Source organism: Crocuta crocuta, unplaced genomic scaffold (assembly GCF_008692635.1).
Source record: "Crocuta crocuta isolate KB4526 unplaced genomic scaffold, BGI_CrCroc_1.0 scaffold77, whole genome shotgun sequence".
In the NCBI taxonomy this organism is placed as follows: Eukaryota; Metazoa; Chordata; class Mammalia; order Carnivora; family Hyaenidae; genus Crocuta; species Crocuta crocuta.
Genome location: NW_027532172.1, coordinates 3898190 through 3919339, shown reverse-complemented (window position 1 = coordinate 3919339; position 21150 = coordinate 3898190). Strand labels below are relative to the sequence as shown.

At 47.4% G+C, this 21150-nt stretch overlaps 2 protein-coding genes across 3 annotated transcripts in view; both read left to right on the top strand.

Annotated features, from left to right (window-relative positions):
- The first annotated feature begins 4705 nt into the window (after positions 1-4705).
- LOC144242290 (C-C chemokine receptor type 1-like) lies at positions 4706-9777 on the top strand. Of its 2 annotated transcripts, XM_077777140.1 has the most exons (3): positions 4734-4794; positions 7350-7455; positions 8322-9777. In XM_077777140.1, exon 3 carries the CDS (start codon positions 8368-8370, stop codon positions 9448-9450), a length of 1083 nt encoding a protein of 360 aa, XP_077633266.1. In that variant the 5' UTR covers positions 4734-4794; positions 7350-7455; positions 8322-8367; the 3' UTR covers positions 9451-9777. The 2 variants fall into 2 exon arrangements, with proteins under 2 accessions (XP_077633265.1, XP_077633266.1); XM_077777139.1 differs by lacking the exon at positions 7350-7455 and having other exon boundaries at positions 4706-4794.
- The window catches only part of XCR1 (X-C motif chemokine receptor 1), a 94359-nt gene continuing 77961 nt past the window's right edge, over positions 4753-21150 (top strand). The window contains exon 1 of the mRNA XM_077777141.1: positions 4753-4794. The gene's annotated coding sequence lies outside the window, so the exon portion shown is untranslated. The remainder of the gene's footprint in view (positions 4795-21150) is intronic.

Below are 21150 nucleotides of genomic sequence, written 5' to 3'. Positions count from 1 at the left end.
CATCTCTCTCTTCCCATCAAGTGTAAGCATCTCTGCAGGGTGCTTTTGACTCCACCCCCCTTCCTCCGAGCTTCTCTTGAACCCTACACGGATGTCCCACTAGACCGTGACCTTCTAGACCAGGGCGTCTTGCACAGTAATGTGTGAACAGATCCCTTGGGGACCCGGTGGAAACGCAGGTTTCCTTGCATGGGGCCTGTTGTGAGGTCTGGGGGACTGCATTTTTGGGTAAGCGCTCGGCCCTTGCCATGACACATTACGTAGCAAGTGTCCAGCGACTATCTTCAAACTGCAGCATAACTACGAGGCACCGGAGGGCTTGCTCAAACGCAGCTTCCTGGGTCCAGCACTTGCTCCTGGGGTTCTGATTCTGCAGGTCTGGGGTGAGGCCCTGAGAATCTTCATTCTCAACAAGCTCCCGCACGATGCCGACGCCGCCAGCCCACAGACCGTGCCTGCCGCTAGCGCTGCCTGCCTGCCTGCCTCCTCTGCGCCCTGTAACTGCCCGGTGCGTGACAGAGGCAGGGGCCACTTCATGGATGTGTGGTGAATGAGGTGGAAGGGAAGAGCCAGGGCCAGCAGGAAGCAACCCTCCGAGTCAGCTCTCAGACTAGGCGGGGGAGGTAAGAAGGGCACACGCCCAGCTGTCCGCAGCTCAGCCCTGAAGTCCGAAGGGTTGTTATAAACCTCCTCTTCATTTCTCCCTGCCTTCCGACAGTGAGTTACAACTCAGTTCTTGCTGGACGCCTGCGCGGTTCCCTCCAGCCGCGTTCAACTTCGTGGGTGCAGGGGTGGGGCTGACTATAGCTAAGAGTGGATTCTGCTGGGTGGACACCACAAGGATCAGAAGAGAGCCTGAGAGCCGAGGGTGTAGATAAGGGGGTAACAATGGTCTGTGGAGTTTGGAAGGTGAACAGCAAGGCCGTGAGGAGGCTGACGGTCCATGGAAAGTTGACAAAACCATAGCCCCACTGGGGTCAAGGACGTGCTGGTGCCGAATGGCAGGAGGGAGGGAAGGTGGAAGTGGGGTCAGAGGCTGGGGTGCTGGGGGCCAAGGTGTGAGGGGCTGTGGATGCTGTGACGGCGAAATCTGGGAGTTAGAGTCACTGGCGTGATTGGCTGAGGAACAAGGAAGACGTAGCCATGGGGGGGGAGGGTTCAAGGAAGCCCTTGCCCTGAGAGCTGGAAGAAACCTGTGCTTCGGTAGAGGGTAAAATACGGTTTCAAGGCCCCCCCTCCTGCATCCTGGGGCGCACAGCCTTCTAGAGCGTGACTCCACTGCTCCATCTAAAACAGTGTATCCTATCTCCCGACTCCTTGGCTGTGGCTGGGCTTGGTGACTTGCTTAGATGGACACAATGCCCAGAGGGGACACGAGGCGGCTTCTAAGGCCAGGCCTTAAGATGCTGTGCAGCCTTTGCTTACGCCCAAGCCCCCCGTGCAATGCAGTGTGGCCTGGCTGGAGGCTGGGAGGCTGGGGAAAACAGAGGCACCCCAGTCCACCATCAGCACTCGCTGCCGGACGTGGCCTCGCGGCAATGCCCACCCAACCGGCCATTTCACGCATCGGCGCCATTACGATATTGAGCCCCACGTTTGAGGCTGCAAAGACTGGCGCGTGTGTGGATCGTGAAACCATCAAGAATGAGTACGAGAGAATGTTAGAGACTAAGATCAGACCGGGGCTAAGATCTAGGTTTGTGGGAAAAGAGTAGTTTCTATTCTTTTTAATTTTTGTTTGGAGCTACTTTGAGTGAATTGCCTTGCTGTTTATTGTCAAAAGTCTCCAAAGTATACTATTAGGTGTGAATAAAGGGACCTCTAACCCCACCCTCATCTCCTCCCCGCCCCTGCCCCTGTCCCTGCCAGACCAAACCAAACCAAACAACGTCAAACTCTCAGAGCTCTGCATCTGCCTTTCCTGGATGACTTCTGTCTGCAGAGAGTAGAGTGGGAAGGGCTGCAGGGAGGAGGTGGCCTCTTGGATGATCCAGGAAGGATGGCTTCTCACCCATCCTGGGTCGTGTTCATGCCCAGCACCCTCATTCACACCGGGACACGACCCAGCACAAGAGGCCAGCTGGGCAGAACGAAGGGGACAGAAGGTTACCAGACCTGCTTCCTCTGGTCTGCCGGGCTGGGTTTGCAGCACGCTGTGGGGCAAGACACGGCCTGGGAGCCGCCAGGCGGGAGAGGAGAGGCGGAGATTAAGGAGGAGAAAAGACTGCCTGGGAAGAAGCAACGTAGAGGGAGAGGGGTGGTGGAGAGAGAGGCGAGAAAAGGGAATCAGACAAGGTGGGGATAAAATATGGTGGTGTGGAGGGGGTAAGGGTAGGCTACCGCCTAGGAGCCACCAGCGTCTCCCAAAGGCCCTCTCGCCCATCTGTGGGATACCTGTCAATCCATCTTTGGTGTCCCGAGAGGGGCCCAGGGTCAGAAGCAACCTCTTTTGCCCGCAGGCAGACAGCGTGGCCCGGGACTGGGTGGCAGGAGAGCTCCATGGTCATGGCACTGCCAGCCCCTTGCGGAAATTTACCTACAGGTGTAGCACTTGCACCTGAAAGGTTTACCTCGGTGACAGGCAGAGGCTCCATGCAGTCAAGGAGCCTGGCCTTGCCTCATCTCAGTTGAACAGACCATGAGGTTTCTGGGATGTCGAGATTGGGACAGGAAAGGGGAAGTGGAAACAGCTGCGTCAGCATCCGATGTCGTGGATGAGACACAGAAGGGAAGTATGGGAGATGGAAGAGGAGGGTCAGCAGGACCCATCAGGGGCTGACACTGCAGGGGGTGCTCCACTGAGGAACCAGAGGCCTAGGCAAAGTCAAGGTTAGAAGACTGTGGTGTGCATCATACTGACACTTCTATCTGTTCCCACTACATCTAGGGCCACGGCCACTGCCTAAATGCCCAGCCCTGTGCGCTGGGGGAGAAGAATCTCCTAGGGTGATATCTAGTGACAAAAGCCAGAGAGAAGCAGCCCTCAACCAGTGGCGGGCAGGCAGAGATGTGATCGACGTGTGCCTGGTTTCCTCAACCCTCTGGCCCCACAGTCAGGGTGACTCTGAGGAGCTCCCGGATGTCCCCGGGGGCCTGGGTGCCACTTACCTTCTGCAGGAGTGGCTCTATAATGCTCCCTTTCCTGGCCCCCTTTCCCCTTCCCTGCAATGTCTCCTGGGAACCCCTGCAAATATACTACTTGCATCTGCATTCTGCTGCAGGGTTTGCACCTAAAAGGGAAACCCAAACTAAGCCAGGCATTGGTAACGCTTGTCAAGTTCAGCCCCAAACCATTCATCCATGTGCATGTCTATGTCTTCATTTAACCCTCTATAAAGTAGGCATTATTAGCCTCATTTTACAGAAGAGAAAAGAGACCATCAAATGCATAAATAACACACCCAGTTACCTCTTTGTCAGCTTAGTTGTCCTTTGCCTCCCTCTTCCCCCACCTGTCTGTGGACAGGCTGCCAAAGAGGGGAGACCTGACCCCAGAAGGCTCAAACAGTGTTCCTTTGAAGGGGACACGAGGCACCTTGTCTAAAGTCGTCATTATACGGATGAAGAAACTAAGCCCTGAGGGGACAAGTGGCATTTGCAAAGCACATTCACATTCATTTCTGAAATGGTGCTTGCAGCAATTCTGTAAAGGCCACTAGAGTCCCATTTCACAGAAAAGGAGTGGAGCCCGAGGGGGACACTGGCATGGTGGCAGAGCAGGCGCTGGTGGCTATGGGGAGAGCTTGTGGGAAGCATCCTTCATCACTTTGCCTTGGGCCAGGTGCTCTGTGACACTTTCACCTCCAAGCTGTCCTGTGCATGCTGCTGCAAGCAAGAGTGCTCGGCCAGCTCATTTGATGGAGCGGGAGCCAAGACCTGTCAAGGCGTGGTTTCTGGCCCCTGTGTCAAGGGAGAGCTGGGATTTGGCCACAGCCTCAGTCGGACCATCGCATTAAACAGGAGCCCGGGATCAGAGAGGAATGACTGAAACTCAGCCTACAGACCTGTACTCACTTCATGCTGAAGGTTCCTTGAGATGAAATTGTTCCGTGGGGTTCAGTGGGGTCACCACCACCAGAGCAGAGAGGGACAGCAAACGGTCAGAGGTGGAGGACATAGGGGGCGCCAAAGAGAACCTGTGCATCTCTCAGGCTATCAGCCAGTTTATTTTAAGAAACAGGATCCAGCATTCTGGTTTAAATCCTTCCATTTGCAAGCTTTTTTTTTTTTTAAAGGCTGCTCACTGACCACAAACTTTCTNCTTTTATAAATTCTTCTCTTTGCCTCCCTTCCAAAAAGAAGCTTTCAGTTCATTTAAAGCAGACAAAGCAACACACACACACATACACACACACACAAACACAAACACACACACACACACACACACATACACACACACTGTCTCAGTCTTTGATTGCTTCACAAATTCTGGGAACACCTCACACCACCTCGCCCTGCTCAGCTCCACCCCACCCCACCCTACCCAATCCCCTTAAGGCACAGCTCCCCAGGGAGAAGCACAGCTGAGCGAGCACAGAAAATCCTTCGAGTGAGCCCAGCTTGAGGAACTGACCACTGGTGGGTGTCGTGGCCATTCATGGACACCCGGCCACATAAAAAGAAGAACTTCGTCCCCTTCTCATCATTCTGAAAGACTGTGCGCCCTGGAGTCCTAAATCATCACACAGGAAGCTGAGGGCTTCCTGTTCAATCAAGGCGTTGAGCCTCGAATTCATGAAAATTCTAAAAGCTCCAGAAACAAAGGCTTCGTGGACAAAACCCCTGGAGACCAGAGTAAGTGGCATTTGTCTCTTCTGTCTTGTTGGTCACCATGGAGGGCAGTCTTGTTTGAAGACATGCATGTAGCCAGGACCGTGGTCCTCACACCGCAGGACATTCCTCAAAGGTGAGGGATTCTTTGAGGGCCATGCAAATGTCTAATTAGCCCATCAATGCATCTGTAAGGCACTTAATTATAGAGCAATCCTGACGGTGGGTGAATTTCTGAGTCTGTGCACTCAGATATAAAATAGGGGTTTTCTTGCTAAAAAGGGAAGCCTTCTTGAGTGATTGGTTGTTGGTGACTGGTTGAGAAAATCAGCCTTTCTCAAGTCTGTTAAGAAACAAGAGCCTCCCTATTCAAGAGGAAATCACTTGCCAAATTTCCCTGTGTAAACAAAACCCAAACATGGTATGTGAAGAAATTGTAGCAAAAGGGAAATGTTAATTAAGAAAAACGTTGCAGATGCCAGGGTGATTTGATACTGGACCAGTTTCTTAAGAAGACTAGAACTAAGGAAACTCACAATCAGGACTGCTGATTTGTTTTTGGAGGAGGTAGGATTTTATCCTCCCAAAGATGGGGAGATGTCCTCTTGGGATGCATCCATTCTGTTCTACTAACAAAGAGGCAGGTCAGAATTGGTTCTGAAGATAGAGGGGCACGGGGGCTACTTGGAGGTATCTACATCAATTCTTCCTCCATAAAATCTGGAGTGCCCCAGATTTTCTGAGTTAGAAGCTGTCAGAGGTTTACATAGCTTGTCTCGAGGCTGTGCACCACTCGCTGCCGCTGACGCTCGAGTTCTCACTCTGACTAGGGGGAGAGCTCTAGGCTACTCAGACTGTGGGCAGTGAAGGGCCGGTAAATAAATGTTTAACCCCTGGCTCTCCCTGGGGAAAAAAAAGAGCCCTGACTTCTAGTATTTGTGGATTTCTATGGCGTCGATATTCCCACTGTGGTTGATTTCAAGCTACAAACCCCTGAGTGCAGCTTTCGGGAGAGATGTACGTGATTGCTTTTTACGAACCAGTATAAGCCAGCCACGGCACGCCACGGGGCTTGGGTGTCTTCTCCCCACAGACAGCCCTTTTCTCACCCGCTCCCAGGCCACGTGATCCGGGCACTGCGAGGTTCCCCGTTCCAGGGCTCCAGCTGATCACCGTGCAGTGACCTTGGGACCGACTTTGCAGCAGACTCAGGACTCGGGCTTTGCAGGGCTCGATTGCAACATGGTCCTTCTGTTTCCCTGCAGGACCCCTCTCCCCCCCCACCCCCACCCCATCTCTCTCCCGGAGTTGTGGGGTTGTTGCTTGGTGCCTGGCAAGCTGGGAAAATTGTAAATGAAGCTGGACGTGGTGTAGGGGGTAGGGTGGTGAAGGTGATTCTCTGTTCAAATGGCACGGGCAATGCTGACTCAATCTTTGCCAAAATTCCCCCAGAAACTGGGCTCCTGGGCTCGGTCTTGCAGCAGTGGCTCTCTGTGCTCCCAGGCTTCTGGTAGCTTTCACCGTAAACCTGCCAGCCCATCCAAAAGCTCTGTCTGCCAAGCCGGCCTGTCATACTGGCAGTGACAGCGGAAGTCAGAAATTGCCCACACAGGCTGGTTAGCGACTGCCGGCCTCAGTTTCCCCAGAAGGACAGCTGGGCAGGTGTAGGCAAGTCCAGAGCTGGACGAGTGAGCCACAGGGATGGATTTGACGGGAAATGACGGTGTCCCGGCCAGGATGTCCGACCCCACTCTCCCGCCCTGTCCCGTCTGCCATATTTTCCAATGGCCACTGCAGAAATGTGAATTTTGTAAGCTGGAAACCTTCACTAAGCAATTTAGAAGACTCCAGACTCCAGATTCGGGATGGGAGTTATGATGGGGGCACCAGCTCCTTTACTGATCGGTGTTTATGTCAAATCGATTCAGACTGCTGGTCACCTACTGTAAATTTCAAAGCGTGGTTCAGACAGAAGGGACTGCCACCGTCCACCCCCTGTCAAGCAGAACTCATTTTCCAAATTGACTACAGAGAGAGCTGATGGGGAGGGGGGCACTTGGGGAGCGGGATGCATCAGCCAGAATAGGATCGAAGCCTGGGACTGGACTCAGAGGGGGAAGGAGGAACCCTAATATTTACTGATGGCCCGATAAATACCAAGGTGTGGCTTTTCTTGTACATGCATCACCTTACAGCAGCCCTACGAAGTAAGGGTTACTTCCCCACAGTACAGATGGGAACCTGGGGCTCAGAGAGGTAGATTAACTTATCCAAAGTCACACAGGTGGTAGGTTACACCGGAGCCCATCCATGCTCCCTTGGGGGAGGTGTCTTCAGTAAGTGATTGGAACAGATTGGAATAGCGTGCCAAACGTCCGGGGCTAGGGGAAGTCCTACAAAGGCAGGCGATCTAGTGGCTCTTCTGTGTATTTGTTTGTTTCAAGGCAACCTTGGGTAAAAATATCTAAGAGCCTAGTTCAGCAGCACTCCAGCTACCATCTGGTCGCTGCATGACACTTCATGGCTGGAAGCTGTTGTGAGTTCTTCCCCTGCCCCCCACCCCTTCTTCTTCCCACCAGGTCACCCCACTCTTCCCAGATTGTACTTTCCTCGGAATCCTCCTCACGCCGATCACAAGCTGTCTACTGAGTCACCTGTAGACCCACCTGTGCCACATCTGGGCTGGTATGACACGAGCCAGGCTGCCCCACTCTTGTGTCCTCACTGCCCTCATCTACTAAGAGATGGGCTGGCCTTCTAGAACTTCATTACAGGTCTTGTGGGCAGGATAATTTTCACGTTGCAGGATATCCATGGCCCTGCCTGATGAACGGCTAGACAGTAGCATCCCTTAGTCTCTGGGGCAACCCCCCCCCCCGGCAAAAAAGCCCACACATTTTCATGTGCCCCCAGGGCGCTATGTCATCCCCAGCTAAGAACCTCTTAAGCCCCCGTGGCCATGAAGATCCCTCTGTAAGTTTTGGACTCTCAGCATCCTTCTGAGACCCCGCGGTGCAAAATCATGGCTCTGTGATTGGAGGCAGAAGTGCCAATGGTTTCAGGAATGTGCCTGAGAGCAACTCACGCCCGAGTTTGAACTCCACCCGCTTGTTCCCATAAATATTGTCCTTACCACTTTGAACATCTGCATCATCACCTCTAAACGGGGGGACAATAGTGGCACCTGCTTGGGGGTGAGGGGTTGTCTAGCTCTAAGTCCAATGCCAAGACCGTGGGAAGCACTGGTTAGGAGCAGTGTGGAGAGACACCCCCCCCCACCCCCATCTTCGCACTCTCTCCAGCCGCCAGGCTTCCGCATGATGCTTACCGCCAAAGGGATGGAATGAACCACTCGGGTGCTCATTAGTGTACCTCCTGCATGTCCCCCCCCACTCCCCCGTGAGGCTCCCGGCTCCGTGAGGGCAGAGACGACCCAGGTCCCCCTTACTCAGCGTCACATCCCAGGATCTGGTACACAGTAGGCACTCAGTAAAACAGCTGTCAGGTGGTGGAAGGCTTCTAATCATCACTGCATTGTCTTTGCTGCCCAGAGCCCACTGCCCTTTCACAGCAAAGGAAACAGAGACTCACGCCAGGATGACAGAAGCCAGCACGGAAATCACTGTCTCTACAGAGAGCTATGACACGACGACAGAATATGACTATGGAGACATCACCCCATGCCAGAAGGGGGCGGAGAGGGCCTTCGGGGCCCAGCTGCTGCCCCCACTGTACTCGCTGGTGTTTATCATTGGCCTGGTGGGCAACGTCTTGGTGCTCTTGGTCCTAATGCAGTACAAGAGGCTCAAAAGTATGACCAGCATCTACCTCCTCAACCTGGCCATTTCTGACCTGCTCTTCCTCTTCACGCTGCCCTTCTGGATTGACTACAAGCTGAAGGATGACTGGATTTTCAGCGACGGCACCTGTAAGTTGCTCTCGGGGCTTTATTACATAGGCTTGTACAGCGAGATCTTCTTCATCATCCTGATGACGGTGGACAGGTACCTGGCCATCGTCCATGCCGTGTTCGCCCTGAAGGTCCGCACTGTCCTCTTCGGCATCCTCAGCAGCGCTCTGGCCTGGGTCCTGGCCATCTTGGCTGCCGTCCCGGGCTTTTACTTTTCCAAGATCCAGTGGGAGTTCTTCCATACCACCTGCAGCCTTCACTTCCCTCCTGAACACCTAAAGGCCTGGAAACGGTTTCAGGCTCTGAAGCTGAACATGCTGGGGCTGGTGTTGCCCCTGTTGGTCATGATCATCTGCTACACAGAGATTATAAGGATTCTGCTCAGACGGCCAAATGAGAAGAAGGCCAAAGCTGTCCGTCTGATTTTCGTCATCATGATCGTCTTCTTTCTCTTTTGGACCCCCTACAACCTGGCCATGTTGGTCTCTGCTTTCCAAGACACCTTTTTCACCGATGAGTGCCAGCAGAGCAAACAGCTGGACTTGGCCATACAGGTGACAGAGGTGATTGCCTACACGCACTGCTGCGTCAACCCCGTCATTTACGCCTTCGTGGGGGAGAGGTTCCGCAGGTACCTGCGCCAGCTCTTCCACAGGGTCCTGGCCATGCACCTGGCTAAATGGCTCCCCTTCCTCTCCACGGAGAGGCTGGAGAGGACCAGCTCCATGTCCCCCTCCACAGCAGACCATGAGCTCTCTGCAGGGTTCTGACTCGGGGCCCTGGAGGCTGATGCAGGACACAGCCCGGGTGACCTGCCAGGCACGCTGACCCGAGCTGAGGTGGCTTGGGCCTCCTGGCCAGATTCGGACACCTGACATACCACGGAATTGCAGCCACGTAGGGGTGAGCGAGTTTAAAGGCGGTGTAGACTACATTCCCTCTGGGCCATGAGTGTTCTCCAAGAACATCTCCTTGGTAGGAAGGAGATGAATGAGCCAAATGGGACATTCCAGAAGACTGGGGCCAAGACTGGGGACTGAATCCAAACAGGATTTCAGATTTGTGAGCATTAACATTTGTAAACAGAGCCCCGTGCCCCCCAGNCTCTGGGAAACCTTGAGGAACAGAGAACTCAGGGCGGGACAACCAAAGCCCTAATGGGAAATAGGATTGGGGAACTGCTGTTGGCAGTAGGACCGAGTAAACCCTTTGTGAGAATGTTTATATTTGCAAAAACCAAGCAGTTCAGGTTGTGGGCTAGACACGGATCACATGCCTGATGCATTGACCATTTTCTTCTTTCTGGATATTTTCCGGAATCTCCCTTCCTTGGAAGTTAGGGTGACCCTGGGAGCACATTCTGATGGCTTTATCGCAGAAATTCCTATCAGGCAAAAGGAGGCAGGGTGGATTTCCCTGTCTCCCCCGCTCCTCTTCTCCCCCGCCAAGCCTTCTGGTTTGAGGGGTCAGAGTTCTGGCTGCCACCTCGGACCCATCAACAAATAATGACCTGGTGTGCAAGCTGACGGTGTCCGAGGCTGAGAGGGAAGAGAGTACCTGCCAGGGAGAGTGAGGTGGAGACTTGGTCTTGATGGAGAAGATTGAGAGGTCCCTTAACTCAAAGGAACATATTTCTTCTCTCACCAGGGGGCTCCTGGTAGTCACATTTTTCTTCCCTTTCCCCTTAGAGATGTATTTCTTTAAAAACCATTTCCCCAATAGCAAAAATAGCTTAGAGGTGCCTGAGTAGCTCAGTTGGTTAAGCATCTGACTCCAGCTCAGGCCATGATCTCACGGCTTGTGGGTTTGAACCCCACATCGGGCTCTGTGCTGACAGCTAGCTCAGAGCCTGGAGCCTGCTTCAGATTCTGTGTCTCTGTCTCTGTCTCTCTGCTCCTCCCCTACTCATGCTGTGTCTCTCAAAAGTGGTACATAAAAATAATAGCTTAAAAACACAAAGGGAAAAAGAAAACACCGAAATCACCCATAATCTCACTACTGAAAAACAACCACTGTGCATTCCTTGGTGTATTTTCTTTTAGTTTGATTTTTTTCCCTCTGTGTATTTATGATGGTGACAAAGGTGCACTTAACTGTACTCGTGTTGTTGTTGTTGTTGTTGTTTTTAAGTAGAAGTGTGCTGGGGTCACTTTCCCAGGTGAATAAATCATTGTAAAGCATTGTTTCTGGTGGCTGCACTGAACCCCACCGCAGGGATACACCCTGATTTACTCCACGCATTTCCCCATATCTGCTTGCAGGACTCAGTTCAATCCAGCAGTGACTGAGGATGTGCGTCCTTCAAAGCGAGTTCTCTGCGCTCTGGGAGGTACACAGGCACAGGGTGCTGGGAGAGCCCAGGCGGGATAGATGGGACCGCCCTAGAGCCCTTGGAGCCTGGGCAACAAAGGGGAGGAAGGCATCCAGCGATCAGAAAGTACCCTAAGGTGGGGAGGGAGGGCAGGAGCACCCAGGGGGCTCAGTCAGTTAAGTGTCCAACTTCGGCTCAGGTCATGATCTCACAGTTCATGGGTTCAAGCTCCACATCGGGCTTTGCACTGACAGCACAGAGCCCGCTTGGATTCTCTGTCTCCCTCTCTCTCTCTGCCCTTCCCCTGCTCATGCTCTCTCTATCTCAAAAACAAATAAACATTAAAAAAATAAAAATGAAAGAACGTACCCAAAGTAAATGGGTGTCCCACCATACGACACAGTGACCCCATCGGGCTGGCCACTCTCTCTTTGGACCCAAGTGATGTGCTTTTATCAAGCCGCCTTCCCATTCAATGAGGGACCTGCTATGTGTGCACGCTTCCGTGTGCAAAGAGACTGGTATCATGGAGGTCTGGGAATGTTTTGTCTGGGGAGGAGGTCACCCTGCCCTGGACTTAGGTTTCCACACAGAAAATGTGGGCAAATCCAGGCTGCGAGAGTCAAGGGAGGAGTCAGCTTCCCACTTGTAACCCTGCCGTTTCTTCACTGTGGTGTGGAGAGACGGAGCCATAACGGGATTAAGAAACAGCTGTCTATACCACTTTGGTACATGAGACTGCGTCGGAAACAATACTTGATCACAAACACATCATAATGAGAGATGTTGTCATTATAACACACTTCAATTCCATCTTTGAAATAATACTTGTTTTTTTAACTTGTCACAAAGCCAATGGTGTGCGTTGTAGAAAACTGGAAACATCTAGAAAGGTCAAAGAAGAAAACGGGAGCACGTGTACCCACCACCTCTCTTAGCACATTAATTTTGCCTCACATCTGCTTCCTGGATTGTTTTCTAGATATACACACACACGTGCAATCACACTTGACATTTTTTTCATGTAGCTGCAATACAATTGGACCATGGTAAGCACTCAGTAAATGCTGGTTGAACGGATGAATCTCTGAGCCCCCAATTTCTTTATAAAGTGAGGATAAGACTAGTGTCTACCCTCGTGGGATTCTTTGGAGGATTAAATGAAACAAAGCAAGGAAAGTGGGTTGATCTTTATTTTCTTTAAGTTTTTATTTTAGGGGTGCCGGGGTGGCTCAGTCGCTTAAGCATCTGGTTTTGGCTCAGGTCATCATGATCTCACGGTTTGTGAGTTCGAGCCCCATATCAGGCTCTGGGCTGGACAGCTCAGAGCCTGGAGCCTGCTTTGGATTCTGTGTCTCCTTCTCTCTCTGCTCTTCCCCTGCTCACTCTCCTTCTCTTTCAAAAATAAACATTAAAAAATGTTTTTCAAGTTTTTATTTTGAGTCTAGTTAGTTGACATACAGTGTAATATATTAGATTCTGGTGTACGACAGATTCAGCACTTCCAAACATCACCCAGTGCTCATCACTACAATGCACTCCTTAATCCCCATCGCCTATTTCCCCCCACCTCCCCCACGCACCTCCTCTCTGGTCACCATCAGTTTGTTCTCTGTGGTCAAGAGTCTGTTTCTTCGGTGATCTTTCTCCAAGTCTCAGATAAGAGATCTGACGCCCCCTGCCCATGCCTCTCCTAAGTTACTCAACACACCTCCAGCCCTTCCTGTCTCCACCTCTCCTCCTTGCTCTGGTCTGTGCCAGTCACGCCCCACCTCCATGTGACTCCTGTTTCTATCATTTCATCCTTCGGAAAGGTTGGCAGAATAGCACAAACAACTCCCATAGTCCTCATCCAGATCCCCCCCCCACCACACCTGCTGTTGGCATTTTACCACATTTGCTTTAATTCATCATCTCTCTCTCCCTCAACAGATAGACAGGCAGATCTGTGGATATAAACGTACTATTTTTCTCCGGGACCATTCCAGAGCAGGGCACAAATATGATGCCTCATCAGCTTTTCGTACTTCAGAATGCTTTTACTAGTGACAAGGATGCTCTCCCGCAGAATGAAAACAGGAAGCTCACCGACACAACACCATCGTGTCATCTGTAGCCTTCTTTCTGATTTTGTCCACTTTGCAAATAATGCCCTTCAGAGTCCCCGGACCTAGAATCACAGTTTACTTGGCTGTGATGGCTTGCTAACAGTTCTGCAGACCTTCCTTGTCTTCACCGACCACGGCATTTTGAAGGCTACTGTCACCTGGAAGGGGGTTCCTTATTGTGGGTTTGCTGATGCTTCCTGATGATTAGATTCGGGTTATGTAACTAGAGCAGGAATCTCACAGAAGTGAGCTGTGAGATAACCTGTTCCCCGGACACCATAGCGGGGGGTGCACGGGGCCAACCTGCCCTCACCCAGAATGTTGAACTTCATCACTTCCTTTAGAAAGTCTCCACCAGGCTTCTCTGCTGTAATGTACATGGTACTTTATTAATAAGTGTCTATTATTAGTTGGCCTTTCACCGTATAGAAAAAGCAACTTTTCTCCTCCACTTACGTATTTATTAATTTATTTATTTATATCACCATGACCTCAGGGATTCCTTTGTTATTCAATGGGATAGAATCTGATATTGCCTTTATTGTTTTGATGTACACACTGTCCCAGATCTATCCAGTGGGAACCTTCAAGCTTGATCCAATGTCTTTTTGCTTTTCTTTCCATCAGTTTCTGAGCCCTTCCTTACCTTTTGGCCCATAAGGTGTCAGCCCAAGCAACTCAACAGAGTAAAAAGACAAACTATGGAAGAGGAGAAAATATTTGTAAGCCACATATCCATAAGTGGTTCACATCCAACACGTACAAGGAACTCATACAATAGCAAAAAACCAAATAACCAATTTAAAACTAAGTGAAGAACCTGCATAGACATTTTCCCAAAGAAGATACACAAATAGCCAACATACACGTGACAAGATGCTCAACATCACTCCTCATCAGGGAAATGCAAATCAAAACCACAGTGAAATATCACCTCACACCTGTTAGAATGTCTGTTATCAAAAAGACAAGAGAACAAATTCTGGTGATAATGTGGACGATAGGGAACCCTGCACACCAGTGGTGGGAATGTCAGCTCAGCCGGTTAAGCGTCCGACTTCAGCTCAGGTCATGATCTCGCAGTTTGTGGGTTCGAGCCCCACACTGGGCTCCATGATGACAGTGCGGAGCCGGCTTGGGATTCTTGCTCTCCTTGTCTCTCAGCCCCTCCCCTCCTCTCAAAATAAACAAATAAACATTTTTAAAAAATGAAATGACCCAAAGCAGAAATCTTATTCTAAGAATTTCCCCCCAGTTTTATTGAGAAATAATCAATATATAACCACTGTACATGTTTAAGGTACACAGCATGATGGTTTGATTTACATTATTGGGAGATGATTACCACAATAGGTCCAGTTAACATCTACCTTCTCATACAAATACAATTTAAAAAAAAGAAGAAGAAAAGAGGAAAAGGTCTTTCTCCTCATGATGAGAACTCTTAGGATCTACTCTTTTAACCACATCACGTCTCTAGGACTTACTAATCCTTTAACTTTAAGATTGTACCTTTTGACCCCCTTCCTCCCATTCCCTCTCCTCCACGTTCTGTCTCTGGGAACCACAGATCTCATCTCATTGTCTGTGAGTTTGTTGTTACTGTTGTTTTTTAGATTCCACACATAGGTGAGATTTTGTCTTTCTCCGTCTGACTTTTCACTTAGCGTGATGCCTTCAAGGTCCACCCATGTTGCCACATATGGTAGGATTTCCTTGTTTTTAATGGCTGAATAATGTCCCACTGTATATATACACATCACAGTTCTTTATCCATTCATCCACCAATGGACACTTAACGTCGTTTCCGTGGTGTGACTGTTATAAATAACGCAGCTATGAACATGGAGATGCAGATATCTCTTCGAGTTATTTGCTTTCATTTCCTTTGGACATATTCTGAGGAGTAGAATTGCTGGATCAGAGGAGAGTTCTACTTTTAGTTTTCTTGAGGAAACTCCATACCGTTTTCCATAATGACTCTTCCCATTTACAATCTTAACAGTGCACAAGTGTTCTCCTTTGTCCACATCCGCACCGGCGTGTGTTACCTCTTTGTCTTTTTGATGATGATCTTTAAAACAAGTGTGAGATTGGGGCGCCTGGGTGGCTTAGTCGGTTAAGCGTCCGACTTTCGCTTGGGTCATGATCTCGCGGTTCGTGGGTTCGAGCCCCGCGTCGGGCTCTGTGCTGACTGCCAGCTCAGAGCCTGGAGCCTGTTTCGGTCTGTGACTCCCTCTCTCTCTGACCCTCCCCTGCTCACGCTGTCTCTCTCTCTCCTAGAAATAAATAAAACATTAAAAAAAAATAAAAAAAAAACAAGTGTGAGATTATATCTCATTGTGATTTTAATTTGTGTCTCCTTGATGACAAGTGAGGACAAGTGAGCATCTTTTCATACACCTGTTGGCCTTACATCCATCTTTTTTGGAGAAATATCCGTTCAGGTACTTTGCCCATTTTTTAATTGGGTTATTTGTTGTTTGTGGTTTTTGTTTGTTTTGGCTTTTTTTTGGTTGTGTTGTGTTGTGTTGTGTTGTGATTGAGTTCCATGAGTTCTTTGCCTATTTTGGATATTAACCCCTTAGACATATGGTTTGAAAACACTTTTTTCCATTCCACTGCTTGTCTTTTTGCTTTGTTGACAGTTTCTTCTGCTGTGCAGAATCTTCTTGATTTGATGTGGACTCACTTGTTCATTTTTTGTTTTGTTGCCTAGGCTAAGGTAACATACCCAACAAAAATCAATATCAAGACCCATGTCAAGGAGGTCTGTTCCTATGTTTTCTTCTAGGAGTTTCATGTTTTGGGTCTTATACTGAAGTCTTTAATCCACTTTGAGTTAATTTTTGTGAGTGGTATAAGATAGAGGTTCAGTTTCATCCTTTTATGTGTAATATCCAATAAGTTCTGGTATGTTGTTTTCATTTTTGTTTGCCTCAGGGAACTTTTGTATCTCCCCCTTGAATTTCTTCTTTGATCCATCTGATGTTCAGGAAAGTGTTGTTTAATTTCCATATGTTTGTGAATTTTGCAGTTTTCCTCTTGTTGCTGATTTCTAAGTCCATGCCATTGTGGCCTGAGAAGATACTTGTGTGATTTCAATCTTCTCGCTGAGACTTGTTTTGTGGCCTAACATATGGTCTGTCCTGGAGAATGTTTCATGTACACAAGAGGATTGTGTATTCTGCTGTTGTTAAATGGGATTTTCAGTACATGTCTGTTAGGTCTATTTGGTCTACAGTGTTGTTCAAATCTGCTGTTTCCTTCTTGAGTCTCTGTCTGGATGATCTATCCCCTGTTCAGAGTGAGATAGTAAAGTCCTCAACCATTATTGTATTACTGTTTATGTCTCCTAGAGTTCTGTTTCTTCTCCATTTAAAAAATGTACATAGTTAGGTGCTCTGATGTTGGGCACATAAATAGGTACAACTGTTTTATTTGATTGATGTATTGACCACTTTGTCATTATATAATGACCTTCTTGTCTCTTTTCACCATTTTTGGTTGTAGGTCTATTTCATGTGATAGAAGTACAGCTACTCCTGCATTTTGTTTTGGTTGCTATTTGTTTGAAATGTCTTTTTCTATCCCTTTACTCTCACCTTATGAAGGTCTTTATGGCTAAAATGAGTTTCTTGCAGGCAGCATATTATTGGATCTGATTTTTTAAAGATTTTTTTAATGTTTATTATTTTTCAGAGAGACAGAGAGCATGAGTGTTGGAGGGGCGGAGAGAGAGGGAGACGCAGAATCAGAAGCAGGCTCAACTGTCAGCACAGAGCCTGATATGGGGCTCAAACTCATGGTCTGCGAGATCATGACCTGAGGCAAAGTCAGATGCCTAACTGACTAAATCACCCAGGTGCTCCTTGTTGGATCTTATTTTTTATACATTCAGCCATTCCATGTCTTTTAATTGGAGAATTTAATCCACTTACATTTAAAGTAGTTAATGACAAGTAAAGACTTGCTATTGATGCTTTGTTTCCTCGTTTTTAATTTTTTATTTATTTATTTAAAGTTTATTTATTTATTTTGAGAGAGAGAGCGAGCACATATTGGGGAAGGGCAGAGAAAGAGGGAAAGAGAGAATCCCAAAGAGGCTCTGACCTGTCCGTGCAGAGCCCAATGTGGAGCTCGAACTCACAAACCGTGAGATCATGACTTGAGCAGCAAACAAGATTCGGCCACTTAACCCAGTGAGCCACCAGGTGCCCCTCCTGGTTGTTTTTTAGATCCATTGTTCCTTGTTTCTTATCCTGCTGTCTTGTTTTGTGTTTTGATGTCCTTGGACATTAGTATCTTTGCTTTCTTTATCGTGTTAGTTTTTGTAAATACTTTGGCATTTCCCTTGTGGTTACCATAAGGCTTACCTATAACATCTTAAACTAACAACACCCCATTTTAAACTGTTAACAACTTAACTTCAATAGAATTCAAAAATGTTACACTTTTACCTCTCCTCCCCCTCATATTATAGCTTATTGCTGTTACAATATGCATGCTTTTATATTGTGTAACTAATAGCAAATTATTGTCATTATAGTTTTTTTCTGCACTTTTAAAAAATCTTAGAGTTGTAGATGAGTCATGCACCATTATTACTATATTGCAGAATTTAACTATGACTATTTCTTCACTATCACCATGAGATTTACGTTAGTTTTTTCTGTTTTTATGATGTGAATCAGCATTTTTCCCCCCACTGAAAGAACTTCCTTTAGCATTTCTTGTAAGGTAAGTCTGCTGATCAGGTTTTTAATGTGCCTCATTTTCTTTTCTTCCTCATTTTAAAAAAACTGTGGTAAAATATACATAAAATTTGCCATCTTAACCATTTTTAAGTATACAGTTCAGTACATTACAAATGCATTCATAATGCTGTGTAACAAATCACTACCGTCCATCTCCAGAACTCTTCTCATCTTCTAACACTGAAACTCCATACAACAATTTCCTTATTCCTCCCTCATATATGTGGATTCATGCAGAATTTTGTCTTTTTGTGACTGGCTATTTCACTCAGCATAATGTCCTCATGGCTCATCCATGTTATAGCCTGGGTCAGAATTTCCCTCCTTTTTAAGGCTGAATAATATTCCATTGTATGATGGACTGTTTTTGTTTACCCATTCACTTGTTAACAGACACTTGAGTTGCTTTCATGCTTTAGCTTTTGTGAATAACATTGCTATGAACATGAATGCCAACTATCTCTTAGAGACCCCATTTTCAATTCTTTTGGCTGAAATGGAAATGTTGATAATTCTAATTTCTTCTTATGTGTCAAGAATCTGTGTTATCGTTTTTATGTACAATTTTTAATTTAGGTTAATGATATCTGTCTCTCATTTTTCAACGTAGCATGTGGTTCACTAGCTCATCTAGGTTGCTATGTAGAATATCCAATGCACTTCTTTCACCTGCTTCACAGTGCTCCATAGAATGTACCTTGCATGTTTTACCAATCTGTATACCCTCCTAGGGATGGGTGCCAAGACTGCTTCCAACCCAGTGCTCTCATTAATAAAGCATCAGTAGTCTCCTACAGACTTGGATTTGAAATACTGGATCGCAAGAAGACATACATGAGTTTGGTCTACATTGCTTCTCACTGTGTTTGAAGGTTCCTCTCCCAACGTCCTTCCCAACACTGTATTTATACTGCTTTCTAATCTCTGCTAATCAAACAAGTAAAGGAACACTCATAGTTGTTTCATTTTACATTTCTCCAATTATCGATGAGTTAGAATATCTCTTTACATGCTTGTGTGGCTTTTTAATTTCTTCTGTAAATTGTTTTCATCTTTGATCGTTTTTTTCAGTTGGGTTTGCTGTCATTCCTTGGTGATTTGCAAAAGTCTTTTTTATATTCTGGATTTTCATTTCTCTTTTTTTAATGTTTTATTTATTTATTTATTTGTTTGTTTTTATTTTTTTTTTTTTGAGAGAGAGACAGAGCATGAGTGGAGGAGGGGCAGAGAGAGAGAGAAAGAAGGAAACACAGAATCTGAAACAGGCTCCAGGTTCTGAGCTATCAGCACAGATCATGACCTGAGCTGAAGCCAAACACTTAACTCACTGAGCCACCCAGGCACCACTGGATTTTCATTTCTTAAAAAGCTCAAATGTCCATCAACTGATGAATGGATAAAGAAGATGTGGTTTACATATACAACGGAATACTACTTGGCAATGAGAAAAAATGAAATCCTGCCATTTGCAACAACGTGGATGGAACTGGAGGCTATTATGCTAAGTGAAATAAGTCAGTCAGAGAAAGACTGATATCATATGTTTTCAATCATATGTGGAACTTGAGAAACTTAACAGAAGACCATGGGGGAAGAGAAGGGGAAAAAATAGTTACAGAGAGGGAGGGAGGCAAACAATGAGAAACTCTTATTTTTAAAACATTTTTTTAGTGTCTTTATTTCTGAGAGAGAGAGAGAGAGAGCGTGAGCAGAGGAGGGTCAGAGAGAAAGGGAGACACAGAATGTGAAGCAGGCTCCAGGCTCTGAGCTGTCAGCACAGAGCCTGATGCGGGGCTCAAACCCATGAACTGTGAGATCATGACCTGAGCCGAAGTCGGACACTCAACCGACTGAGCCACCCAGGCGCCGCAGAAACTCTTAAATACAGAGAACAAACTGAGGGTTGATGGAGGGGGTGGGAGAGAGGGGGACATGGGTGATGGACATTGAGGAGGGCACCTGTTGGGATGAGCACTGGGTGTTGTATGTAAGCGATGAACCACGGGAATCTACCCCCAAAACCAAGAGCGCACTGCACACACTGTCTGTTAGCCAATTGACAATAAATTATATTTTAAAAATGCTTTAGGCATTGCAAGTGACTTCTATCATTGCCTCAGCTGCATAGTACTTTATGTACAGCATCCTCTGTTGAATAGGAATCCTTAATCTTGATGGAATGAAATCTATGAAATATTTTCTGTTGGCTTATGTCATTTAAATGTAGTTTAAGAACTTCTTACCTCCCCTTAAGTACTAATATGTTTCCATTTTGTCCCATATATTTTTTTCCTTTGAGCGTAATATATTCCGTTTCTTATTTAGGTCTTTAATCAGGTGTGTGAAGATGGCACGTTGATTAATGGCTCAGAGACTCCACCTGTGTACCGGAGACCATAGTATCTAGCTAACTGTGCAGTGACGACAACTAAATGAGCTAATGCATTTGAAGTGCTTAGAAGCGTACCTGGCACATATGATTAAAATACATGTATTTGTTTAAGTGTAATATTTAGTACATTATTTTACATGTGACATTGTAGTAAAAAATTAAAAAGGCGATTCTAGTAACTAAAGCTGGAGAAACACGATAAAGAAAGCAAAGATACTAATACCCAAGGACATCAAGACAGCAGGATAAGAAACAAGGAACAATGGCTCTAAAAAACAACCGGGAGGGGCACCTGGTGGCTCAGTAGGTTAAGTGGACGAATCTTGGTTGCTGCTCAAGTCATGATCTCACAGCTTGTGAGTTTGAGCTCACAAGGTGAACAGACGCCCTGATGTTGGCTGAATTCTACGCTCCCTTCGCTGTCATACTCATTTCTTCCTCTCAGTCAGGCACTCCGAACTCAGTGCAATAAGGACCACCTTCTACCATGCAATTTGCTGGATAAAATTTTGAAGAAAGAAGAGTGATTTTGAAGTCCATAGCTGTCACTCTGTTCAGACATAGTTCGGTGCAATCAGATCTCTGTGTTGTGCAAGAATGTGGACAGAGTAGGGTTTTCCTGCTCTGAGGTTGTCCCATATTTATTCTGGTCCTTCATTTCCCATTCCTGCGTTATGCAGCAGGAGCTCAAGAACGGTGTAAAGACTGATACCTGGATGGCAGCAGAAACAAGGATCGTGTCTACGGAGAGCAGATAGGGCTCTCATTCTGCGTCCATCCCCAGGCACTGGGCCTCCTGGAAGCAGGAAGGGGTTATTCAGGTCACCCCAGTCCCCCCTGCCCCCGCCCTGCCCCATGGGAGAGAGCCTTTGCTTAATTAGAGTTTCCCTCCAGCTTTATCC